Genomic DNA, 27971 nt, shown 5'->3' with positions numbered 1-27971 from the left:
TCTTGGGGGTGAAGTATTTCTTTAATAAGAATTTCGGGTTGTATTGCTTGACATGGATTTTGCCCAGATGAGGACTAAAGCAGCATCATAGCTTGTTTATATCTAATATTAATAAACCCAACGGCGCGCCCATACATAACACTATAAACAAAACTAGATGCAGCAGTACGGGAAAAAAAGAAAAAGCCTTTGGCACTTAGTCAAGGCATTTAGGATGGGGGGAGTTCTGTTATTAACATGTCAACATTATGCTCACACTGAGAACACAGGGCTGTGTGACACCTCTTAATAGTACACACTGACAGAAAGCTACTAGTACACCGACTAAGCAAACACGTGTTACCATTCACATTACACTTACAATGTCCTTTGCTGTGGCTTTCAATTGCTGTTTGTCTTTCTGCATTGCTAAACTGACACAACTAAAAATAAAAAAGTGCCTCTAACAATCATTTCCTACATTACATAATAAAACATGAGAATCAACCCTTACATCTATACCAGAATGTGGACAATACTGCAGTTGAATACATGAGTTCTACTGTAACTTTCACACTATCCCTCCATAAGGTCCAGATTGTTGTGAAAATAAAAAAAATACTGAGCAAAACACTCAATTACATCACTCCATCTCACATATACGCACATCAATAATCAATAACATTCAGACTAGGAGTTATTCCTGACCTCTTTTTGTTGTGTTACATTCAGGTGTGTTTAACAGTCAGCATGACTAACTTCCTTCCTTCATGGCACACTAGACTCTAGTAGGATATAACTATTGTCACTCTAGTGACTAGAGTGACAATAGCCAATCGTCATTGGGGCCACCTCTGGTTGGTCTTTGGCCTGGTCTTTATTTCTGATTCTCTGCTGCTCTAACTTCACCCAATGGGCCTGTCTGTGGTCATGGGAGTGCCTCTGTCTCCCTCTGGTGCTCAGGGGTTGTACTCAGTGCCACTGTCCCCCAGTCCATCTTATCGCATTTTGTAGTCGTGGGATATTTCCGCTTCACACAGCTGCCCTTTGAAATCCAGCTCAAAGGTAAAGTCCATGTCGCGCTGCAGGTTAAGAGAGGAGAGAAAAGAAGCATGGTTATCAAAGAGAGGGGTACGGAAGCCCTGAAAGGCAAGTGAGAAAGAAAGAGTAAGGTGAATTATTTTCTAAGTCTTATTGTGTTTATGATCTTTATATATGTTTTTCAAGATCATTTTTCAAAATGTTTGTTGTTGTACAACTCAAGTCCGCCACAAAAGGGGCATGGAGTAATAGGGCTGGAAGAAAACATACATTATTTAAGTCTCATTTATGACATAGTAATTGCAAATGATTTACGAATTTTCACAGAAAAAATAAATAAAAACTTTTTTTTTTTTTTTTATGTGAAAAATAATGATTACTTAAAGTCTGTTGTTAGCATTATTGACAAAACCTTTATTTCCATTGTCCCAAGTCTTTAACACAGGAGAGAAACATTTAGATCAGAGTGTTTATGACTACAACGTTTGCCCCTCGGCCCCCTGGGCTTTTGAAAGGGGAAGTAATGATTAAGCAAACACGTAGCATTTTTTTCCATTTTGTCCTGACAGCAGAACACGGTGTTAAGTAAGCACAGCCTGTTTGTTTGAGACAACAGGAGGAAGCCAGCTTCATACTAAAGGGGGAGGAGAGGACACGGAAAAGGTCAACAATAGAATCTGTTGTTGTTTGTCTGGAATCCTCTGCAGTGCTGCTGCCTTCCTGACCGCTATCCAACACTGAGGAGCAAACAATCTGTCAACTCTCACTAAAGGATGGATATACAAATAATGTGGTTATCCTTTTCCTGACTTGATGTTCCTGTGTTTAGGACTTCAGAAAAGGTATACAAAAGGATAAAGACTTATTACCTTTACTCCAAAGGCCATAATTCAAAATCCAGAACATCAGACTGTAAAAGACTTACATTGTTTTTCTCATTGGGCTTCATTTCAATACTGCCGACAATCTCCTCTCCTCTCCGCACCGTCAAATAGTCCTCCAGGTAAAACACTGTCTGCTTCCAGTGTGTGTATTGAGCATCTGGTGCTGAAACACACACACACAAACAGAAACACAGACTTAGATCACTTATAGGCCATCAATAGTGTTGGCTTGTTGCCAGGTCTTAAAAAGAAACCCTTTGACTGGTGTTCATTCCACAAAGAATGTTAGACAACTTTTGTGGTAAGTACTACAAATAATCTGGATCAGATCTTAATGACTAACAATTTATTAATATTTAGAAGCAAAAAGTTATTTATATTCATAATAAAATACAATTCCTGAGTGTTCAGACAAGCAGTGTATGTTTTCGGATGTTTGTTTGATGGTCAGCATGATTGCGGTAAAAAAAATGCTGGCTTCATGAAATCTTGTGGAAAGGTTTACATGGGCTAAGGAGAAACCTATTACATTTTGAATCCGAAGGATGGATATTCAAATGATCTTTCACTTGACGCTGGTGTGCCCTCTCTTCAGCAACAATTGAATCCTTTAAAAAATATTCCTGATAAGAAAGATGTACCAAAGATGTTTCGACAGAACACAAACTGAATGTCTAAATACGTCTTCCCCTTGCAAAAAATTCACTATTTCTCTACACAGAAATGCAGTCTCTTCTCTACCTGACGAGAATGTCAGGATGAGAACAAACCAACTGTACAGAATAAGAGCAGAAGCATGGAACCTAGTCTGTGTCTTTTTAGAAGTGAAGCAATGTTGCAGAAAGAGCAGGAAGCTCCACTTCAATTCAAGATGACAGCGCTGAAGGACAAGGCAGGAAATGCATGACTGTATTCTTGACCTCTTCACTGTTTCACGACAAGATCTTATTTCATTGCTTTTTATATCGTGCCCCCTTATGTGCACTCCTCTGTGTCTATGAGTTTGTGTGTGTGTGCACAGACACACAAACAGGTCAAGTCTGACACCCCAGCCCTAAAATAAGTGCGAGCATCACCCAGTGCTGTGACGGATCGCTTTGCTGCGACTCAAAAGGTCAGTAGCTCTTAAATTGAATTCCTTCCAGCTTGGTAGCTTTGCTTTTAAGCACGAGCTCTTTGTGATACCATACATAAAAGGACTTGCCAATCAGCGTGGCTGCAGCACAGATGCATCTCTTACATTTTTGTGGGGCAGAGTTCAAAAAGACACTGACAAGCTAGATGCGTGTCTCATGCTAATTCAGTATGAGATAGCATTTCTTTAACCGACAGCATGAATTGCAATCTTTGACTTGCCTTTTCCTCCTTTGCCTCAGAGTCTGTTTGTGTCTGCGTTAAAGTTTAGATCTGTATCCTTACATTTTGGTAAGTGAGACTTTTTTGGAAATAGGAAAACTTGCACAACAGAAAATGGTTAGTGAATACATTTAGGGGAAGTGGGTAGGGCAGAGAAAGCTTCTTCTTACAACAGTGATACATGCTGCTTTACATATAATTTTAATGTGAGATATTTAGGGCTACCACTAGAGGTCAGTCCCACACAGATTCTGACACAACATCCCGCTCACTTTAATCCAGCATTGTTTTTGCTCATATCAATCAGCTGATGTATGTTGTTCTAATGTAAAGGGACAGTGACATTTACTATTGAGATAGATGTCTTGGTCCCAACAAAGACTGCATTAGAAACTCCCGTTTGACTTTAGCTACATTAATAAAGCAAGTGCCTTGTGAAGCTGTCCAGCTGATGGCCTTGATTTCAGGTTCCAGGGAGCATTCTGTTTCATGTAAAATCTTTTCTTGTGGATGTTTTCTATCTGCCTAATGATGTGAAATACGTTTCCAGATGGTATAAAACAAGCCCCGGAATATCCTCCCTTCTTCTCTAAGTTTCCCTCCTTTACAGTAGTGTAGGAAGTGCTTGCTAACATAAACCATAGCCAACAATTCACTATAAACTAATGTCTGACGCTCTGCAAGCCCGAGCAAGTAAACAATACAAGTTATATAACTATAAAGTTACATTTTTGGAATATTCAACACCAAAATAATAAAAAGTGAAAGACAGGGAACCAATCAGACATTGATATAAAAATGGCAGTTTGGCATTTGATTACAATAATGTGGTAGTCGTTGGTAGCCTACTGTACATGGCAATAGAGACTTTGGAAATGATGTCCTCAAAGTTTTCCTTTTGTTCTTTAACCATATCGTTTTTATAGTTAAATCTTCCCAGCATCTTCTCACATGAAACAGTTTCCTTTGCGTTTTTTTTGCCATTTTCAGTGTGGTCGTTTGAGCCTCTTTCCAACATCTTAGCAACCACATGGAACAGGTTACTAAGCTATTAAGTTATTAATACTATGTCAATCACTCAACTGCGGCACTACAGACTAGTTAAAACTTTAGACATCTGGGCAGAGATTCTTGTATCGGTATGATAATATCAAAGTGTGTGGATATTTAACTTTCATTTCTTGTTTCTAATGTGGTAGTCAGAAACACTTATTTGCTGCATACAATAGGTAACTATAGAATATTAATGACATTCAATATAGCTTAGCATAAAGACTTAAAAGGATGGGGAAAAACTAACCTCGCTCTGTCTGAGGATAACAGATCTAAAACGTATTAGCACATTACAATAAACTATTCTATTGAGCCCTTTTATGTTCACTTGTTCAGAGATCTGTGCTTCCATGGGGAGATCTATTTGTTTTTCATTGTAAGAGCTGTTGATTTTAAGAACAGGCCATAACCTTTCCCTTGTTTCCTTACTGTGAATCAGAAGGGCCGTCTTCTTTTGCATTGCAAATTTCATCTCTACACTACAGGGCTCACTGAAGCCATCAAGGGAAGTAAATATATTAATGAGAAACCAAAAGCAGCTCTTCAGTAAAGCATCTACTCTGTTTGCTGTCAGTAGACTAAAGGGAAATACTCAACCTGGAGCCAGGGTGATGCTGTTTTATTGCTGTGAAGGCAGGCAATGAAAAAGGAAATGTTTTGTTTATCATTACCATGATAAACGACCTGATTATGATCATATAATACTGTAGCTCTAATACTTCCAAGATGCACATACATTGAAACATATACATAGATTGCTGTATCACAAATGAGACAACATGTAAGGCATCTTACCGGTGGAGAAACCAGTCTTCTTGTGGCACTTGGTGAACTCGATGTGGAAGTAGGTGACCAGTGCATGGATGTAGTCGTTCCTTTGGATCTGTAGGCAGAACGCTGAGGTGAACGACAGGTCCTCAGTCTTCACTGTGTAGATGTCCACCTCCTATGGGAGTAAAGAGAAGGACCCTTCTCAGATATCTGGAGCATATCAGCGAAGGACTATTTTGACCTTTTGGTAAGAATGTATAGTTGCTTTCTAGCCGAAAGGTAGTTAAAAGGATACTACTCTAATTCCTGCCTGTTATATGTAACACTACAACTAGCGTCTGGTTAGCTCAACACAAAGAATCAACATGCAGAAACAGCTAACTGGCTTAAAAACACACACACATAAAGTGTTGAACAATATTTTGTGGTTTAGAGAAACATATAACAATGAATTAGTGAGCTTTTGGTACGCCGGTAGGTCAATGAGCCAAGCTAGCTTGTAGCCAACTCATTTTAGCAAAACCAGCTGCTGATGTTAGCTTTTTTATAGGGACTTGAAGTGGTATTGTTATTGTTAACTTGTGACTGACATTATTAGTTACCAGATGTTTTACCCAAAGTGAATTACACACTCAACACTTCTCATTAAACTTTTGGGAAAAGAGCAACAGCCCTAAGCATGTTTCCCGAAAATGCCAAACTATTTATATTTTCTCTTCATGGTGTAAAGTTCTAACCTCAACCATGTTGTTCAAACCACAGACTTACAATATGACATCATCTAAAAATGCTAAAGAAACAAATCCAGAATTTGTACATGTAATGTTGACATGCATTACATTAAAGATGAAAATAACACACACATCAAGAAAGAACAGCTTTTACTAGCAGAATGATATAGGGCGGCCATTAGACACCAGTGGTACTGTGCCCGGTAAATATCCGCAGGGTTATGTAACCCTTGTGTCGGTGCATGTAGGACAGGGATTCGGGGACTGAGGTCATCTGGGAGCTCTATGGTGAGGCTCCAGGTGTTATTCGTGCACGGGCAACCCCACATCTGTATGTGTCCCCAGATTCCAGTAAGTTTAACAGGGTATCTGATAACCCGTTGTCCCACTAGACCTTGTTCAGAAAAGAACATGTTGTTCCAGATCGTGGTTTACTGTCGAGTGAACAGCACTGCGCCAGCTATCATCTTTATCACTGAATAACAGAGGAGAAAGCAGCTCCCCTGAAAAAACAAAGTACCCTGCAGGATAAACACGCAGGCAGGTGTGATAATCGTATTTCGTGTACCCTCAACAATATTAGATATTCACTGCTAGCTTGCTTGCTTTAGCACCAGATGTCACATTAGCTGTGGAGGAATGAGCCTTATGTTTGCTGGCTATAAAAACAATGAAATATTAATGTCTAATCCCCCCCTGCCATCTTCAGGAAATAATCACTCCAATAAACACATTACAAGACATTAACTCTGGTCATGCAGTATAAACTTCTCAAAGTCACATTTCAAAGTTTAAGACTACAATACAATATAAGGCTCTGCAATGTCTGCAGGTCTGCACCCATGCAATTACTCTGAAGGCAGAATAAAAGTTTTAAGAGCCCTATCATGCAGGTTGTAAATGTAAATTGGTTATTTTCTGCCGGATTATACTCGGTTATGATCCTTGCAGAGTATTGCTACCAAAGGTTCAAGCAGCACTTTAATAACATTAGGTCCTATGTGTACTTCTCCTCAGCTATTCAACTTTAATGAGGCCGGTCAGTAATCCATTTAAAGACAATAAAGCTTGTCAGCGGGGCATTAATATTCTGAGGCTTCTTTTTTCTACATTACATTTCATTTAGCTGATGCTTTTATCTAAAGCGACTTACAATAAGTGCATTAGACCAAGAAGATACAAACTTGAAGAAAACGGAATCATATAAGTACATCAGGTTTCACAGAGCCTAAACATTTCAAGTGCTACTCAACTAGCTTTAGATAAGCCAGTCCTTTATTAGTATATAATAATTAGTATATAGGACCATATTCTACATAGTCCAAAGACCTTCCCATCAGCTTCATAGCTTTTTTTATTAAACTCTCATGATTGATCTCTTTGCTGGTTGTATGTTATATCTTATCGTATTTCAATTAAAATGTGTATGAAATCAAGATAAATAAAAACGATGTGCTTCACAATCAGCAACATCGAGAAAGCAACACTGGAGGTATGATCCCACAGCCATTTTCACCAGGATGGAGGCGAGACAGGGCAGAGATTTCCAATCAATGCCAGAGATAACAAGGTCACTATGACATGGAGCACAATCAGGAAGACTAGACAGGCTGCAATTGGCATGCATGGCAGCAGCCTGACCAGTTTAATTGCCACAGTGAGAGGCATAGACAGGGCCACAGCAGCACACCAAGCTCATACTCATACCAGCAACAGAATGTTATACAATACGTTCACCAATCAATCGATAGTTTGTAGTTATTGTTTTTCTATATGAACCACTGTAATACTCCTTCATTTCTGCAATCTAGTTTACTTTATTAAAGCCATTTTACTTTTCATTTAAATTATCTATCACTCCTTATTACATACTATATGGGATGCTCATTTAGTTCTGGCACACTGAACCAGCATTAGTAAACAGTTTGTTCTACCATGAATACCTATAATCAGTAATGTATATGTAGAGAACAAACTCAAAACAAGGTCTAAATAAATAAAAGCCTCAAATTTTGTAGAGATGTTTTTCTTATGTTGGCCTGTCCCCAGCAGTTTATTGCATTGATATTTTTGTGTGCCTCCTGTCTGCTTCTCTTCACTGGTGGCATGCTGAGAACAATCTATTGTAGATAATACAATAAATATGAATAAGTCCCTCAAACAACCCCACTTCAAGACATCCCAAATATCTCTCTAAAGTCCTCTAAAATCTGAATATTACCGATTGACCTTAAGCAGTACTTGGGCAGAGTTGGGCTTGAAGCTGAATGCTAAATTGAGCATGCTAACATGCACACAATGACAATGCTAATATTATAATATTAATCAGGTGTAATCATTAGTTAGACAACAGTTTTAGCATGTTCCCTTTTATTGATTAGCACTAAACACACAGTAAAGCTGAGGCTTAAAAATTGTGATTTCACTGAAAACCACAAATGCTGCTGGAGCTAGAGGAAAAGTAAGAGGATCACTAGGATCATTAGGATTTATCCTCTGGGCATTATGGACATGAACCAAATGACATGCCAATCCATCCAAAGGCTGTTGAGATATGTCAGTCATGACACTGTCATCCCCAGAGAAAGTATAACGGCTACACTAATGTAAAATCTCTGCTGCACTGCATTGAGTCTAGCTGACATTTACAGGTAGTGAGTTTTTGTGTTGAATGAATCAACTGCTTTCAGCCAAAATATTGTCAACATTTTACTGACCTTGACGAGGCAGGCGTTGGTCACCACCTGTTTTTGGTCCACTACGTCCACCAGTGGCTCCCTCATGGCTACATTACGGATACACGTCATGTCGAAGCCATACACGTTCTCCCACCCTGGTAAATACAGCATCGGGTTACTTTCCCATCATTTGTTCAACTCATCTTTGTAAATCGCAAACATAAGACACAGTTTCCTTTTAAGTTTTGATATATTTCATTCAATTTTCTAGAGGGGAAAAGCTACAGTATTTCAAACTGTTGGGCTGTAGCTGTAAAGCAATACTAGGGGGCCTACTACAAGAGTCCTCTGATGCAACCCCAGAGTCAGGCCTCCAGTCAGTGTGGAACCATTTTCCTGTGACATATGAAAGTCACATTGTGTTTGGGGATAATTTGTTTTAACATGAGCCTTTCAGCCTTGAACGCAGCCTCCACTCTTGCCTTGAATATCCTCGCAGCTTTGACTAAATAATCTCATACATTATTCATTAAGCTCCTTAAAATGGAGTGTGAGCAAACATCTTTATCTTTACCCTAAAAAGAGAGAACTACTAGAGCCTGTTGGAACACTGGTGATAATGAACAGGTCACAAAGCCCTGAGGTAATGTAATGTTTTTGATTTCATGCTGCCCACTTAACTAAGGCAGTGAGTAGCACTAATGAGCACAGGATGCTCTTAGAATACTGCAGAGCTTCAGAAGGACACTTCTAAAAGTCACTTTGCCCCGTAGAGAAAGAAGTTTGATGTCAATATGTGCTCAACACTCGTCGCGGCCTGAGAATAATGGTATCCAGACATCATTGGAAATCTTTGCTATGCAGAGAGCCAACTTGATATATCTTCCCCATGGTGCACTGTGGTTGTATAATTTCCCAGAAGTATGGGGGAGGGTGAGTAGGAGGCCTATTGGCTTTTGTTCTGTTTGCATGCCTGTTGTCAGCTAGGTTGTGCACTGGCTTAACACTGACTCTACGCAGCAGAACATCGCCCACGGTCCTCCTGGCAGCTTTAGAGTAGGATGATATAGAGATGGAGAGGCTTGTTGACTTATAATGTCAATTACCAATGCTTGTGTTATGCCTGAGGTAAAGTTTAAAATCATTTGCAGAGATGGAAAAGGTTTGTATTAGCATGCCTACTCTTGTGTGAGTACATTGCAGAGGTGTGGAGTGTTCTACAACCATGGTTCACTTACAATGTAGAGAAATAATCCCGGTTACAGCCGCCAACGATGTATGCAGAGTATATGAAGTATAGTAGACGCATGTGTCATTCCACAGTATTGCTTCAGATAACACACATTATCAGCCCCACATATTGTACATAATGAACTTACAATGTATTTTGAAATCTTTGTACTGCCTGTCCTCTATGGCCACCACGTACAGAGAGGCACGGTCAGGAAACATTAATCCACCGGGTTTCTGTTTGACAAACAAGACAAGGAAATTAATCGCAATTAGTCCAGAACAGATTATAAAAGGGCTATTACAACATCGGTGATATTGTATTCCTCAGCCAAGTACAACTTTAAATTATTGAGTTGTTATTCACTGTGCGCAGACTGGCACAGCAGAGCTGTTCGTGATGTACAATTATAAAACTTTAACGATTATTTTCCAATAACAAGATCATACAGAAGGGAACTTGAAAGGGCTTAAAGTAAAAAGTAATGCTGGTATCCGCCCTGTTATTCGGATCCCCTCCAAAATGTAATGGGTTTTCATTGGCCCATGCTACACCCTTCTACAAGGTTTGATGAAAATCCGAACAGAAAGATACAAATATTATATTGGCTACTTAGCTTACTTTGTCTTCTTCATCAGCCAGCATCCTTGGTATCTGTTGCTCACTGAGTTTATTCTCGCTAAGTAGCCAATATAAGGCTTAGTTATCTTTTCAAATAGCGCGCCTGTGTTGATGTATGAAAACGATTTTAGAACTGGTTTATAAATGGTTCTTAATGATTAATAAGTCTTATTATAAAGTGGTACCAAAAGATCAAACCAAAAATAATTAAACCCTTGGCAGAGGGAGAAAAGCAATGCAAACTGGTTAATAATGTAACATGCCTGCTAACAATATAGAATTCTTATTTGAATGCTTTCCTACAATGATTTTTCTCCTGTTAATGTTATTGCATTAAAGAGCATATTGTGTTAACAGTAAAGTTAACTTATATTTGATTTTTGCTGTTTTATCATAGTCAATTTTAATACTTCTTATATTAAGATTGTGTTAAGGGGTTACCAGATAAATGGAATGGATTCTTAATCATACCAAAACAAATCCCCTTTTTCCTTATATTTTATTTTAAGGATAAACTAGCATATCTATACACACACTCACACACACTCCACCCATCCTACCAGCCACTTGTCCCTGGCAAATATGACGGTGTTGAGCATGGACTCATAGAAGAGGCTGTAGCCCATCCACTCAGATATTATGATGTCAACTTTCTCAACAGGAAGCTCCGCCTCCTCCACCTTGCCTTTGAAGATGGTGATCACTGCAACACACACAACACATTGTTTTGAATGCTCTTATTTTGGTGTACAAAATACAAAATATAATGAAGTTATGATAATGCCTGAAAGAGTATAAATATGTTCACAGGTACACATAGAAAGCAGATTTAAGTCTCAAAGTAAGAAACATCAGTTCGTACAGTATGTGCTTTCATGGCAGCCAGTGTTCTTATGGAAATCACCCCGTTGTGCTTTACGTAAATATGGAGGTGGGATCTCCCTTCCTGAGATGAGCTTTGTGTCAGGACCTCGACACAAACTGATGAACCCAAATGCACGACCCATAGACAAAGTTGTGAATGTAATCAAATGTATTTATTAATTCCAATGATCAGGTAATCCCTCTTAACAGAGTAGGAGCTGGAATAAACAAAAAGCGCTCACAAGGAGGAAAAAAATAATCATAACAAAAGGAGAACTTAAGAAAAAACTTAAGTCTACATAAATCAACAAAATAACATAACCTGACATGCGAGAAAGCAATCCTTTCGGAGTTGAGGCTTGGGACGACCATTCGGGGAAACAAACAAGACGACCTGACACAGGACAGGGGAAGACAGGACTATTCAAACATGAGGTGAGTGGGAACAGGTGGAAACAATCAGGGGCGGGGCCGACACTAGCCGTTTCTCAATGTTGAGTAAAGCTGCTGGAGAGCAACTATTTCAAGTATACTACGTCATCGAGTGGCGCCGAAGGACTGTTTAAATGCCCAGCATTCGGCGCCACTCGATGATGTAGTATACTTGAAATAGTGGCTTTGCAGCAGCTTTACTCGACATTGAGAAACGGCCACTGATGATGGCGGGAAAAACACACAAGGGGAGGAAGAAACAGGGCCTGAAATGAAAGACAAGAGGTAAGTACAAAATAAAACAGGAAATGACAGACATAATACATAACTAACACATTTGACGAGACACAACAGTTTGTTTGTTTGTATGTTCAGCCTTGAAAATAACTAATTGACAAGTTCATCCGGTGATACAAAGTGTCCGTCAGAATGACAAGCTAACCCTTATACTTCAACTAGTGATTGCTACATAGTGTTAAATCCCCTTCCAATTACCAGTGCATACTTGATATTCATAGGTTTGGCTTTGGCTGACAGAGTGGTTTATGGACCTATCATTTGGTGGATACACAGTCAGAAGCTTGGGAGTAAATCTGTTTTCAAAGTTACCGAGGTGTTATGATTTAAACATACAGTATGCTTTGAAGTTTCAATGTGCAAATGAATACAGATGAGATGGTCCAATGCAGTATGGAATAATCAACACAGGATCAGAGACACTATCCTTCAAAATCTTGATCTTTAGGATACCCCACACTTCTTCTACTTCTTCTTTTCCTTCTTCCTCATTCACTACTGTATGTATTTCACGACTGAAAGCTAGTTCGTTGCTCCCTTCACTGCAAGCAAAGTGCAGTCTAATTAGATCATAGAGAGGGTGAATAGCTGCAGATCTTACCACTGTCGAGGTGGTTGGACTTGATGATCCTCTCTGAGTACTCTGATATGCTGGAACATTCAATCTGGCAGGGAAAAAGAAAATGAACTAATTAAATAACCATGGATGGAGGACTGCTTTAGGAAGAATATCTTTAATGGACTGGCATCACTTGCAATAACATGCCCTTTAAATGTTACCGCTGTACGGATGTTGACCTTGGATACAAGCTCTATCAGCATAAATTGTCCATATATAAACCTCATTTGAAGGGGGGTGCAGGAGGAGAAGATACCTACTGAACCTAATTTGAAGGGGGGTGCTGGAGGAGAAGATACCTACTGAACCTAATTTGAAGGGGGGTACTGGAGGAGAAGATACCTACTGAACCTAATTTGAAGGGGGGTACTGGAGGAGAAGATACCTACTGAACCTAAATGTGTGTATATAGAGTGCCACAGTGACGTTTCCTAAAACCCGGAAGTAAGCTTCTTCCGGTTCCTTCGACAAAAAAGCAATGCAATTTCTTAGGATTCCGGAAAATACCTCGAAATAAGGTCTGTGGTTGACACACATTCAAGAGACGGATCACGTTTTGTTCAGTTTGATAATCTCCACATGTCTACCCTACTTTTATAATTTTCTAATCATAAATCGAATTGATAGATCTATGATCAATAGATTTATGATTAGAAAATTATAAAAGTAGGGTAGACATGTGGAGATTATCCGACTGAACAAAACATAACAAACGTGAGGGGTACAGTTTTGTGTGTGTGTGTGTGTGTGTGTGTGTGTGTGTGTGTGTGTGTCAGGTATACTTATTTTATTTTTTTATCCTGTTATTTATTTCCACAACTTCCAGGTAAGTAGCCTTGTCAGAGTCTTAGAGATGAGCCAAGCCCACACAAGTTCTAATTTCTCTGCCCACGCGTGCTATGTGTGTCACTCTATTCTCTATTCCACCTAATCGTTAGCCAGGACTGCCTCTAAGGTGGCCTTTTGACTTAGTTTGCGTGTGGGATATGACGAAAATATTGAAAGATAAAATACAAAGCGTTTACAGGGCGACCAGCCTCTGTGCCAGGCCCTGAAACACTGCCAGATAATCTTAGTACAAGTAATTAAAGGGAAGATTAGTCACCGCATTACTGCAACCAGCCATTTTGCTCCGATGGGACCTTATACTTCTAGATGAATTTTCATTTTAAATTATTTAAAATGATCCTCACCCTACAATTTTTTTCTTACACCCATTGATTCAAATACCCAGTTCTCTGTCCCATTTTCCTACAGGCAGGCTCCAATCTTTTTACTTTTAGCAAGTCCTAAGCTTGACATATATCTTCCTATTCTGCCCACCTCTGCGGGACTGATGGCTGATTTATTGAGGCGCCAGCAATAACATAGTTATAACACAATACAGCTCCCTCATTCATCAGAATAAACTCGGGGACACTTCTAGCAGGCAGCTCCAAAACTAAATGAGAGCATAATTCAGGAGGAGGCATTTGTCAATACGGACCTTTTACAGCATCAGGGAGTCTGAGAGTATTGATTTTCCCCTCAGTGTGTACTCTGTTCTACCTGCCCTGGGACTCGGTTTGTCAGAGGTGTTCCAACTTATTCATGCTGCCAGAGATCCATCTGGTGGTAATCAAACAGGGGACTCTTGAATGAACTCTAGGTGCTGTGGATTAAAAAACGAAAAAAGGCAAAGCCCGATGGGACACTTGTGGAGAAACGTTAAATAATGGAAGCACTCAGTTGTTGCCTTGGACTCTCATGGTACTTTTTGGTCAAGGGGGTACTACGCTTGGGACACTGAACATTAAGGATGTCAGGATTAACCTTTCCCAAAAATTGCCCTTTTCGATATTATCATCACTAAATAACACTATTTTTCAGGGTTGAGTGAAGCAGGCAGGACCCAAATGCAGATTTCAAAGAAAAATACCTTTATTCCAAGGCCAAAAACAGAACACTACCCCGAGACAGTCAAAGACAAACAAGGAACTCACAAAGACTAACAGAAAACACAGAACCTAAATGCACATGAGACTAATCAAACAAACAAGAGACAGGTGAGGAGAAAACACAGGAGCCCCAGGTGAACACAATCGGGTAATCAGGTAGGAGGGAAAACAGACAGAAAGCAACAGGCAAGATAGGGGGTGAACACTTTTCAAAATAAAACAGGAAACCAAAGACAGAAAAAGACAAGACAAAACACAACACAGACAGATCGTGACAGCACCCCCCCGTCAAGGGACGGATCCCAGACGTCCCAAAAAAAGTTCAGCAGGTGGGTGGAGGGACACAAAACTAGGGCCAACAGGGTGGGCGGAGGGGGTCCGGAGGACGGGCCGACAGCCCAGGGGCACAGCGGAGGACCCGGAAGGGGTCCCAGGCGGACGGCCTGGGGGCAAGGCAGAGACCAAGGATGGGGTCTCGGGCGGACGGCCCGGGGGCAAGGCAGAGACCATGGTGGGGCGAAGGCCTTGGCAGGAAGAGTCAGGGGGCCGGGCACGAGGGCGAGGACCGCGGCAGGAAGAGTCAGGGGGCCGGGCCCGAGGGCGAAGACCGCGGCTCTCAGGGCGCCCGGCTCGAGGGCGAAGAACGCGGCTCTCAGGGGGCCGGGCTCGAGGGCAAAGACCAGACAGCTCCGGAGGCCGGGCAGGACCCGGTGTTGGCCGAACAGGAACCGGAGCCGGTGGGACAGGCTTCGGCAGGATCCCCCACGGAAGAGGACCAGGAGTTGGCAGGACGCCCGGCGAGACAGGTGATGGCGGGGCCTCCAACGGAACAGGACAAGGGGTTAGCAGGACCCCCGGCAGAAGAGTTGTCGGCGGGACCCCCAGAGGAACAGGACATAAGATTGGCAGGACCTCCGGCAGGAGAGTAGTCGGCGGGACCTCCAACGGGACTGGACATGGAGCTGGCAGGACCCCCAGCGGAACCTCCAACGGCACAGGACATAGGGTTGGCAGGACCCCGGAAGGAGAGTAGTCGGCGGGACCCTCAACGGGACAGGACATAGGGTTGGCAGGACCCCCGGCAGGAGAGTAGTCGGTGGGACATCCAATGGCACAGGAAATAGGGTTGGCAGGACCCCCGGCAGAAGAGTAGTCGGCGGGACCCCCAACGGGACAGGACATGGGATTGGCAGGACCCCCGGCGGGAGAGTAGTCGGCGGGACCTCCAACGGGACTGGACAAGGAGCTGGCAGGACCCCCAGCGGAACCTCCAACGGAACAGGACATAGGATTGGCAAGACCCCCGGCAGGAGAGTAGTCGGCGGGACCCCCAACGGGACAGGACATAGGGTTGGCAGGACCCCCGGCAGGAAAGTAGTCGGCGGGACCCCCAACGGGACAGGACATAGGGTTTGCAGGACCCCCGGCAGGAGAGTAGTCGGCGGGACCCCCAACGGAACAGGATCTGGTGTCGGCAGGACCCCCGGCAGAACAGGTGACGCCGGGACCTCCAACAGGACACGGGGAGCTGGAGTGGGCCGGAACACCGACAGGACACGAGGAGCTGGAGTGGGCCGGAACACCGACAGGACACGAGGAGCTGGAGTGGGCCGGAACACCGACAGAACACGAGGGACTGGAGTGGGCCGGAGAGCCGGAACGTGAGCCAGAATCATAGCTGCTGGGGCTGGCACTGGAGTCGGAACTGGAGCCGGAATTGAAGCCGGAACCATGGCTGCTGGGGCCGGTACTGGAGTCGGAATTGAAGCCGGAACTATGGCTGCTGGGGCCGGAACTGGGGCCGGAACCATAGCTGCTGGGGCCAGAACTGGGGCCGGAACTGGGGCCGGAACCATAGCTGCTGGGGCCAGAGCTGGGGCTGGAACCATGGCTGCTGGGGCCAGAACTGAGGCTGGAACCATGGCTGCTGGGGCCGGAACTGAGGCTGGAACCAGGGCTGCTGGGGCCGGAACTGGGGCTGGAAACATGGCTGCTGGGGCCAGAACTGAGGCTGGAACCATGGCTGCTGGGGCCAGAACTGGGGCCAGAACTATGGCTCTTGGGGCTCGGGATGCCAGCCTGGATTTGCGACTCCCCCTCCCAGGAGCCCCCTGGAGGCTCCGTGGACCTCCAAAAGCCAGACGAGCTCCAGAGAACGGCTCCCGGACAGGAGCAGGAACTGGGGAAGAAGCAGAGGCCGACTCCAGACGGAACACACCGAGGCGTATGGTGTCAGGTTGGGAGTTGGGAGGCAGGGAGCTAACATGCCTGGGGCTAGCAGGCCGGGAATCACACACCGAGAGGAAGTCCAAGATCCAGCCAGGTAAGAATTTCACTAGACCTGGTTTCTCCATAGCCATCTGGTGCGCCTCAGCCTCTCGCTGCTGAACTCCAGACGCTCCCCTCCACTTATCAGAGTAGCCAGTCAAAGAAAAGGAAAAACTGAGTAATTATAGCTCAAAATAATCTGCTGGGCCCATCCTTGGTGAGTTCCTTCTGTCAGGGTTGAGTGAAGCAGGCAGGGACCAAATGCAGATTTCAAAGAAAAATACATTTATTCCAAGGCCAAAATGTAAAAAACAGAACACTACCCCGAGAAAGTCAAAGACAAACAACGAACTCACAAAGACTAACAGAAAACACAGAACCTAAATGCACACAGTACTAATCAAACAAACAAGAGACAGGTGAGGAGGGAGGAGAAAATACAGGAGCACAAGGTGAACACAATCGGGTAATCAGGTAGGAGGGAAAACAGACAGAAAGCAACAGGCAAGACAGGGGGTGAACACTTTTCAAAATAAAACAGGAAACCAAAGACAGAAAAAGACAAGACAAAACACAACACAGACAGATCGTGACACTATTAACTCTTAAAATGGACAAAAAACCTACTTAATTCACTTAACCTAACATTTGTTTGAAAATACATATTTGTATCAATTATTTTTGTGAATAACAAGCGTACTATACTGTGGCGTTCCACAGGGGTCCTTCCTGGGTATCCTCCTCTTTTCTCTGTAAACCAATTCACTCCACTCTGTAATTTGGCCTCATGGCTTCTACTACCACAGTAATGCATATTGTACACAACTGATTCTATCTGCTGTCTTTTCACCAATCTGATACCGGAGATGTTTGATACGCAGTGGCGGCGCCAGAGATTTTCTCTAGGGGGTGCTGTGGGGTAGCTTGACGTTTCCTAGAGGGTGCTCAAACTTTAAGGGTTTCCCATTAATGCACCAGCGCTACAGTTGAATTTTCTACTGCAACTTATACTTGTCAACCCTCCCGATTTTCGCGGGAGACTCCCGATTTCATTGCCCTCTCCCGGTTTCCTCCCGGGGTCATATTTCTCCCGATTTCTGACAAAATCAGATTTACTCAGGACTGTTTCCAGTCGGACTTTAATACAGCTACACCATTGTTTGGTTTCCATGGTAACACGTCTCTTTAGTAGCGCGCGCACCTGAAAGTCTGAGAGGGTGAGGCAGATAGTCACAGAAAACAGAACAAAAATCGACAACTATTCTACTCTCTGCTCACTCCTTTCCTGCCCACACATATGCTCCATCAAGGATTGTGCTACAGGCCGCAAGGCATTGCACTTAGAACTACAATATAAGCATGTTAATGTTAATCTAACAGCTGCGGCGATCCACTAGCACCCCCCCACATCTTGCATTTTGAAATGCTCCCGAAGATTTTCTTTTAAATATTGAAGTTAAAAGCATCAATCTGGTGCACTTTGAGAGCAAAATTAAGAGATTCATGGATACATCTCTCAACATACATATGAAACAGAACTGTAAACAGATTTACTATTTCTTTATAGATATTTTACAAATCACTCCCCTTTTAAAACAAAACGTTTGAGACCCACTGAGATAACTAGACTAAAGTTAACTATCTAAACACTGAGAGTCCTTTACTTTACCTGAGCTGAGGTTATCTGAGACTCTCAGTGTGACAGGAGAGAGTTCTCCCTCCACTTTGTTGTTGAAAAAGCTCCTTATATCCATTAGCTTGGCTAGCTAGCACCAGATGCTAACCACAACGATCTCCGGTAGAGACCCACCGGTGCTCGCGCGCGCACACAAAATGGCTCGTGCCAAACACACACAGAGCAGAGCTTGAATGAAACACAGAGAGCCAGAAGTAAGCTACTTGTACTCACGAGGCCTATTATGTGCAGAATCCCTCTCGCTTTCAGGTGGTTTTGATTGAATGTCCACACGTGGACGTTTAAGGACTAAAAAACGATCCATTTGTCACTTTGCCGTTAGCAAATAATTTGGCGCTCCAGCTAACAGGAAGTCACTCAAGTGTCACAAAGTAATTTAGCCTATGGGTAGGTCAAAAATCTAATGGGTGCTGGCCATTGGCCTAATCACCTGTGTTGGCTTTATGTTTTTGGTCAAACATTTGTTTGTTTCACATTTGCATTGATGTAATCAATAACTTTTCTAATTTAATTTAATTTAAAAATTATAACAATTCTCTAAAAAAAAAAAAAGACATATTTATTGGGGATGCTTAGGGGGTGCTTTGGCAATCCTGGGGGGTGCTTCAGCACCCCCTAGCTCCCCCCTGGTGCCGCCCCTGACGCACACATCTCTGCTTGTCTGGCTAATACTGTATGTCTCAGTTTCTGGCTGTTTCTTGAATTTGTATCTTCTTGTTTTTTTTGCACTAAATATAAGCTGCTTTGAATAAAAGTGTCAGCTAAATATAGTGTAATATCAAAGAATATCCCAATAATGACAGTTCCATATGCAGTTTGCCATACACACTGACATGATATTCTGGCATCTGCATCCTAGCTGAGGTCACCAGCTTCCCTGCTGAGCAGGCATACAGGGTGCAGGGACTTGACATTAGCACTGCCTCCCTGGAGAAGCCCTATTCTCTGCTGCCTTTTAGTGGAGCAGCGGTCAGGAGGCTGCTTGGGGCGCACAAAGCCTTCTGTCTGTCTCCTGCCCATTAACACCAGGCTGTGTCAACAATGCCTAATGTTGCACTAGGTTTATGTAAGCCTGAGCCCTCGCAGACATACAAGCCTCAGCCCTCTAATTGGCCATGATTCCTCCACTCTCTCAGTGAACTCTGCGAGAACAGACAGCCATTAGCCCTCTGTCCATCACGCTCCGCTCCAGTTGCAGCCTCGAGGTCACATTTAGATTCAACACACACTCAAGCAGGGCATCTTGCACCTCAAACCAGTGTCATGAAGAGTCAATGTCACTCAGCTCGTCACGGTGGACTTCTGCTAGCCCTTCTGTCTGAAGACACAACAGGTTTCTTATTCTGCTCAGGTGTCATGCACGTGTTTGAGTTGTGAGTCACATTAAGTCAGTAATTAGTTGAGCCACCATTGTATACAACTAGTCAATGTTACCGCTGTTTTTTAAAAGTTTTAAAATACTACGAAAGTATTGCTAACCAAGGATTGTAATGAAGTGCTGTTAGTAAACATAAAAGTAGGAGAAAAGGTTTCACACTCCTTCATCTATTCAAAGCCCTCAGGCTTGCTTCAAAATCAATAATCTTTTTTAGGCTGGAAATGGTTGTTGATCTTAAAAAAACTCCTGAAGGCCCAAATTTAATCGGAATGAAATAGAAATGCAGATGGAGCCAGAGAGCCATCTTTTTGTATTTTCAAAAATGTTGTCGGGGAGATACAAATTCAAGCAGAAATAAATGTACAAACAACGGTTGTTTATTTGATGTGTATTACAATACATTTGAATGAATGTGGAACCAGTGTATTATGACTATATGGCTCTATGATACATATGGTCCTAAGCATGAAAGAGTATTTTATGTCTTACAGTATATGGAGCCAGAGAGGTTATCACTTTTCATTTTTATTGTAACAAGGCCCATATGGCAGAGTGATGCTATTATTGGCCCATAGCCCAGTACTTCCACCTCACAAGCCCATCTTTCACATGGAGCTTTATAAGCTTTAGGTCTGATAAAGGTATCGGGCATCGGTGCAGACCTCAAACTAAGAGCATCTAAGCCGAAGGTCAAATAAATCCCAGATATCTTAGCCCCATTTATGTAGAAATATCCTTTCCAGATGGACAGAAGCATCGCAAATGTGAGATTAAGCACAAACTGAAGTGGTATTTCAGGTTTAACTACAAAGAATTTGATACACATTAGGTCACAGACCCCCATTTGAAAAGATTTTGCTCCAGGGACCTACATCTGAGAATAATTTGGTATGATTAATAACATAAATCTCTAGTTGTCAACTACAGTTGAGGAGATAACCGTTGGCCAAGTGAAACCTATTATCAAAATAGTCTCTAATATCTCTCTTACACACATTGGACTCGCCTCTACAGTGAATTAAGAAGGGAAAATAAACTATTCCATATTTCTCCCCAAGGTTGAAAACCACTGAAGAACTTACAAAACAGCCAAATAAGCAAGGAATCCAAATTTGGGAAGCGAGGCCAAGGCACACATTACACATGATATCTCTTGATATTTCCAAGTAAACCATTCCTCCCCTGAGAGCAAATACAGTGTTGTCCTGAAGAAAGAAATGAAGTTCTACATTGTTATCTCAAACCGGTGGAGGGTATCCAGCATGTATCCTCAGACATGCCCTGACTAGCAATTCATTCTACTCCATTAATCGATAAACAGAAAGAGCTCTTAAAACGCTAAAGCTAATCCTGTCAGCCTGCCGGAGAGGCCACACCGTTTTATCATCTACCTGTCACACGAAATCTCTCACGAAGATAAAAGGGAGCCTGACGAAAATGCGGTAACATGTATGTGCTGAGAGCCTGTCATACAGATACAGCACGTGCACACAGTGTGAGCAGCTTGTCAGGCCCAGCATGATAACGCTCTGCTGAAAGGAAACACGTCTTACCCCATACACGTGCTTTGCCCCTGCTTTGGCCGCGAACATGGACAGGATCCCAGTCCCGCTTCCAACATCCAGAACGATTTTGTCCTTGAAGGCGTGCTTGTTGTGGTACATGGCGTTCCTGTAGGTGAGCGTCCTCACTTCGTCCTTCAGCATCTCCTGGTTTAGCATATGAGAAATCATTTCAGGAAGATGTGGACACAGCTAACCCGTGAGGAGAGGGACAATTTATTTTGTGAATTAACAACATTGGCTGGACAACAGGGGGCTGGATTTGACGGGATATCTGTAGAGGAGCGGTGGAAAATAACACACATAATCAAACTCTATATATTTTCTCAGCCCTATGGTTCTATATTCAAATCCAGGGTTGATTTTCCAATAAACCCCATGAGCATTCATTCTTTGTCTGAATCCATGCATGCGTGAGTGTGAGGAAACGACAAAATAAAACGACCCCTGACCTTCTACCCAGAAATATAAAAGATTAATCTCACAGGTCATATAGGAACGTCTATGTTATTATATTAGATCTCATGTCCTTTGATAGGATTGGTTGATCATAACCCCACCCATGGTTCTAACTGTCTAGGACATAAATATTTAAGCTATTATAGGTTGTTTGTGTAGTCTAGAGCATGAGGAGGCTGGGAGTTCACAAAAAGTGTCACACAAGATCATCATTATGGTGCATTTCCAACTAATAATAGAGGAGTCTGAAATAATTAGGTCTAAAAGAGAAAAAGAAGTGAAGACAAATAAAAACACAGAGACCAACGTCAGCGGGAATCAAAGACCGATTCATGGTCCCTGCGTAGCCATGAGGGTCTGCATGATCTAGTTTTTGTCATCTACCCTGGAGTTAGATCAAGGCTTTAGTCTGGCCTTTTAAAGTTGCTGTGCAGATTTGAGCTTTTTGCCTCATTTTGTTCTATTTTCAAACCGAATTAATAATGTACACTAGAGCTCTTTTTAGTGAAAATGACATCACAAATTACGAGTTTCATTTGCAATTCAGGCTCAATTCCTAATGGTTGACATTTTATTCATGACTGGAAAAAAACACAAGACATCAAATAAGAAGTCTGAGGTAAAATGATATTATCTTACCGTTTAAATAGATCTTGCAGGGATATTTCTTGGTTTTATTTTTATTCAATGCATCTTCGAACTTAAATATGTTTACACTCAGGTTTAAAATAATGGAGCAATTACTTCACTGTGTTCTCTGAATTATATTTGACATTTACTATAACAACAATGTCTTCTGCAAGTTGAACAATTTGCAAAATGACAGAATTAAGATGTAATATTACGTCACTGTGAGAATGAAAGACTATTCCCTAAGTTTGCCGCTGTACGTACATGTGGAGCTGCTGGTATAACTATCATCTGATGAATAAAAATGCATATTCCATAGGGTCCAGTACAAACTATCTTTAGTAGTCTTAAGTAGTCTTTCTTTTTATTTTTATTGATTTCTATTGTGGAAACCCAAAGAGTTATGTGTACATAGCAATTATTTTAAGTGCAGTTCATACTGGACTTTAGTTGCTGACACTATTTGATGAAAAAATTCCGCTCCTTCATGTTACAAAGTATAAAATAAACCCTGACAAGAAACAGACAGGAACAAGACAGAAGAGTGATTCTCACTGCAATATGACATACCTCATGTATACCAAAGTGGGCGTAAGAGTCAAAGTAGTAGTCTCGTGAGGTCATCTCCTCTGGGCTAAGGAACTTGGAAATCTTCCCCCGCCCAGGAGGGGCGGCCAGGCTGGCCACATGTGGTGTGTGTGGCGGCAGAGGAGGCCGCGAGGCATGCTGGATGGAAGGCACCGGCTTGGGCAATGAGGTGGGCTGCGCCGACTGGGACTGAATTATGCGAATCGGCCGTGGCTGCGGCTGTGGCTGCTAGAAACAGAGAGAAAGAGAGGAACAATTGTTCATTGAGGCCAAGAACTCTAAGGTCTAGTTATCCAAATCACTTTACGAGTAAGACACAAAATGTGGAGGTAACATCAAGGTGCGATTTGCATTCATGCCCTAATCTTTATCCATTTCATATGCTATTTCCCACTTAGCTCAACTGTCAGTCTACTGTTACAAGAATCCGTCTGGTGGTTTCACAGAGTCCAGAGAGTTCATTGAGTCTGGAGAATACTTTGATACTGACATGAAGTCTGTGAACAGAAGGCAAGAGGGATGGCAAGAAAGCTCTGCTCTGCACAGACGGTCCACCCATAATGCGCTGATTATCACCTCTCAGGCCAGCTGGAAAGGTCTAGCCACAGGGTGTGTGTGTGTGTGTGTGTGTGTGTGTGTGTGTGTGTGTGTGTGTGTGTGTGTGTGTGTGTGTGTGTGTGTGTGTGTGTGTGTGTGTGTGTGTGTGTGTGTGTGTGTGTGTGTGTATGTGTGTGTGTTAGTTTGGGAGTAAGACACAATGTGAGGGAGGTGGAGAAACAGATTCCCAGTTTCTCTGTTATGTGCCAATAAGCCGATTATTGTGTTTGTTCTCGTTCCAACTTTCAGCCTTCTAATAATAAATGGTAAATTATTGCGCCGTGAACGAAAATAGGTGTATGGGAGGGATGCTTTAGTTATACATCACCATATTTAATCTTTAATCTCCGGAAAGCAAAAAAGTTGCATATTAAATAGTTATTTCGCTTACATTTTATATACTGTAGGAACAAAGTATTTTCCATTACTCCCCTCTCCATCCCTAAAGTAATGATAATTGCACAGCTGCCTTCTCCTTGGCTTTAAAGGATTTGAAGTTATAAAAATGATATTACCATTAAGGTGTCTTTACATTTCAAAAAACTTCTTGCATTTCCCTTATTAAAAAGGAAAATACCAACTTCTCCTAATCCTTAAAGCCATGATGTTGATCTGAAGAGGGTGCACTTCAGTGCTGCGCAGCATATTAACCTACTATTTCTGAGGCTAATATTCTTGAGATGTGGTTATAATTGAAATAATCAAGGAGCCTTAACTGCAACTTCACTTTTTAGTGTCCCTGTTTCATTGTGTTTGTTAGCTTCTTGCAGAGTTGTGTTTATGCACCACTTTTCGTTAACGCTGCGCATGTTTCCTCAAGTTGGTGAATGTTTTCGAAATGCTGCGCATGTGTTTTCAAGATAGTGAAGATGTTTGTTCATTTGCATGTGTTTTCGCACAGTTGTTTTTATTGCATCGTTTTTGTAACTTCAGCGTTCTTCTCCTAATGGAAATGTTGTGGGCCGTTGTAACGTGCTGGCATCTGTCAGCAACCGTATATTATACTTTATAGTCATTCACCTTGAAGCTCAGTTCTTTCACGCTTTCCACTGCAAATGAAATCTTGGCATCTTCTACAAATAAATTACACTAGCGAAAGCAAAAAAATAAGGATTTGATGAACAGCTGGCTCCAAGCCCTCACTTAAAGAGTCAATAATTACAAGGCGGGCCACAGAGGCGGCGATTAAAGCTGCCAAGTTTAATACAGAATTGTGGGATCCCTTTCAAAGTTGCAAATCAGGAAAATCGTCATTTAGCGCAGAGATTAAATTTGACAGGGGGTGCAGTGCGGTCAGAATGGAGCAGCTGCAGTGAGTGTAACTGAGATGCCCCCTGACAGAGGAAGGAGAGAGTGCCATACGACCTTGACTCTGCCCCCCACGCCCCCAGACAGATAAACACATTTAGGGTTGTATTTCAGACTTGATCCCCGGGCCTTCATGGAGGATAGGATTGTTGTAAGAGAAGGACTGACTTGGCACTTCTGCGGGGACACACAGGCACTTCTGTACATTTGTGTTACACCTCTGTTAAAATCTCAGTAGGAGGATAATGCAGTAAAACTCAATGGAATTCATATCCGCAAAAAGGTATCAGATACAGGAAAAGCTTTTTCCTGCCATAAGGTTGAGGGAAATCAGTATCATGAGGAAAGAGAATCACTTTGGTCTTCTCCCATTATGGCACTTAGGTGCCTCTGAAAAATCTAACTTTCCAAAACAACACAGAGGAGCAAAATTAATGCAGTTCCTGCTGACTTCATCGATAAAATAAGACTTTTGCGATTGCTTCTACTAATAAACTTGATTTGGAGTAACTTTTCCTTTTTATGAGCTATGTTGCAACATGAGGCTTCTCAGGGTGAATCTTTAATGCATGACTTATCAGCACTGCTTAGTTGCATTGTGAATACCGATGTGGCACTGCACTCAATAAAAATATTGGGCTCATGTTGTGCTGCTCTGAATTAAAAAATAAATAAATACAAAAAATGCAGTAGATTATTATTTCAATCAAAGGTGTATAATGTACATTTGGAAGGTGGGGCAATTGATAGACTTTAACTATTCCCTGCATCAAAGGAATCCCTGTTAGATTGGTGAGGTTAGAAATTGTCGGATTTGAAATTGACAAATCAATGTCTCATAAACAAATGGTTGTTAAAACACGTACCACGTCTCTTTACAATTGTAGTAATGTAGACAATGGGCTACAACCTAATTTTTGTCAAAACAAGCCAATACACGCTAAGCATTGGTATCAACCTGCAGCAGGAGGAAAGAGAAGTGCGCAGGGACTGTCTACAAAGTGCAATAATACAAATTAGAACATGTTTTCAAAAACTTCCCTGTCATACATATACCAAAATAACTTCACACATTAATGGCCTCATATGGTTATATTGAAATACTTGTTTGGAAGAAATATGCCTTTAAAGATGTTGTGCTTATTTTTCCTTGTCTAAAATATTTAATACCTCTACTATTATTCAGTGTAGTGCTTCAAAGTTATTTCACAAAGGGGAGGCCCACATCCATTTTTGATCAAAGTTCCCATTCAGGGAGCTTTGAATATTACATCTTGGTAAACTTGCATTCCGTGGACACAACAACATTTATATAGAAGCTTTGCAGTGACGCAGAGCCGCCTTTCATCACAGTTGAGGGACATTTTAATTTTAAAATGGGAAGGAACTGTGACTCAGTGCCCGCGAGAGAGATAGACTCAGCCTACACTTTGTAGACGGTCCCTGCGCGTCTCCTGTGGCTGCAGGTTGTGGTTTAAGTTGCACAGCTCGGATGACTGTGCAAATTGACTTATTTTGTTACCAATTGTTTAGTTTTGTTACTACATTAAACGGTCGTTAAGAGACATCGTTTGTGATTTTTAGGATGTTTTTGTTTTTGAGCTATCGATTGGTCCAGTTAGAATCCGTCGATTTCTTTCTAAATGTACCGAACTATCCCCGTTTGGATCCCTTTAGGAGTGTTACGTGGAACCAATAATGTGGACTCGTAGGCTGCTGAACCAATACGTCTTTAGCTCACCGTACTTTTCTCCACAAACTGCTCCTCACATCGGCGCTCTCCTCTTCATCTGCAAGGTGCTGCAGTACCTTGGACAGCGCAAGTTGTCTGAAGCAGCAGCACATTCTGTCCCGTTAAACATCACCATGCTCACATCATATTCCTTATTAAAACGGGGTGTTTTTACGCAAATAGATGACACAATATATAGATGTTTTACGACGCTGAACAGACTGGGCAAGTTGTTGTAAAATAAGATTTTCCTTGGAACAATTTGATCGCTGTAGCCTACTATAATTTAAAGTGAAACCAAATGTGCTCGATGTTGGAAACACTCACTGCACAAAATGAATATTAAATTAATGCAGGGGTGTAATGCAGGGGTCCCTCAGACTGCAATCTCCCTGTCAGTATCTGCATTTTGTCCGTGGTGCAACTTCTACTAAATGGCTTAATATGATGTGACACGTTTAGGGCTCTGAACGAGCACTCACGTGTTTCCTCTGAAAATCAATGGTGTATATCTCACACTTACCTCAATGCTCTCAGACTCCGCCATTTTTCTCCTGAGGAGCATACAGCGGGACGAGTGCTTAATTCCCATAGGAGCCGTCGCAAAAATGTTCACAAGATAAAAGTAAAGAGGATGAGCCGAGAGAGTTCGCCTCAACCAACCTCTTCTTTATTAATTTATAATAACTATCATTCACATCCCACACTGCAGTGTTCTTTAGACATTCTAAGACTCGGAACAGACACAAAACTAAACGAGGTCCCAAAAGCATTGCAGCCACTGTTGCGATTAAGAGTTGATTCCATCGTACTAAAGTTTGGAGTCCACTGGGGCGCATTGCTGGAGAGCATAGAAGGAAAAGGCATCCTTGGCATCAGCTGGAAAATTATTGGTATGAATGTCCTTTCTCCATGACCCGAACAGCGCTGTCAGGAGTTCCAGAATGCAGCACCAAACGGCAGATTGTCTTGAAAACAGTGTTTTAGCCCCAGTTTGATTGATTCCTGCTCCGCAACATTGATTCCATGTAGTACACCGTCCGCTGCCTCACAGAGCGCCTTGCCGCTGAGTGCATGCACAGAAATCTGGCGACTCTTAACACGTGCCCACGAATTTCTTATCAGCTACCACATGCCACCCGTAATGGTCAGCCCCCCCTGATTTTCGTTTAATGGATCTCCTCTCAGGAATCCAGCTCTTCTTCTCCATTTATCCCGCTCTCCATCCTCTCAAAGTGCTACACGCTGCCTGCCCAGGA

General features: G+C 42.3%; 1 protein-coding gene across 2 annotated transcripts; it reads right to left on the bottom strand.

Moving 5' to 3' along the window:
- Positions 1 to 2: 2 nt before the first annotated feature.
- Positions 3 to 27971, bottom strand: LOC307040440 (protein arginine N-methyltransferase 8-B). 2 transcript variants are annotated; one of them, XM_079683268.1, is made up of 12 exons: positions 27236 to 27971; positions 23058 to 23303; positions 21390 to 21545; positions 12540 to 12603; positions 11887 to 11907; positions 11532 to 11603; positions 10906 to 11048; positions 9873 to 9960; positions 8533 to 8648; positions 5109 to 5259; positions 1946 to 2067; positions 3 to 1061 (listed from the first exon to the last, which is right to left on the bottom strand). In XM_079683268.1, the coding sequence occupies exons 1-12, from the start codon at positions 27302 to 27304 to the stop codon at positions 978 to 980; spliced, it is 1332 nt and encodes a 443-aa protein (XP_079539394.1). In that variant the 5' UTR covers positions 27305 to 27971; the 3' UTR covers positions 3 to 977. The 2 variants fall into 2 exon arrangements, with proteins under 2 accessions (XP_079539394.1, XP_079539395.1); XM_079683269.1 differs by lacking the exons at positions 11532 to 11603; positions 11887 to 11907 and having other exon boundaries at positions 27236 to 27970.

This window comes from Notothenia rossii (assembly GCF_949606895.1).
Source record: "Notothenia rossii genome assembly, chromosome: 5".
Lineage (NCBI taxonomy): Eukaryota > Metazoa > Chordata > Actinopteri > Perciformes > Nototheniidae > Notothenia > Notothenia rossii.
This window is presented reverse-complemented; position numbering and strand designations above follow the sequence as displayed.

Excerpts from the sequence above, each read along its gene's own strand:
- LOC307040440 (XM_079683268.1), bottom strand. The coding sequence starts at position 27,304 with ATGGGAATTAAGCACTCGTCCCGCTGTATGCTCCTCAGGAGAAAAATG. Across the intron at positions 11,908-12,539 it reads GTCCAACCACCTCGACAGTG|GCCCTGTTTCTTCCTCCCCT; the intron begins GTAAGATCTGCA and ends CTTTCATTTCAG. Across the intron at positions 9,961-10,905 it reads TTGCCAGGGACAAGTGGCTG|AAACCCGGTGGATTAATGTT; the intron begins GTAGGATGGGTG and ends TTTGTCAAACAG.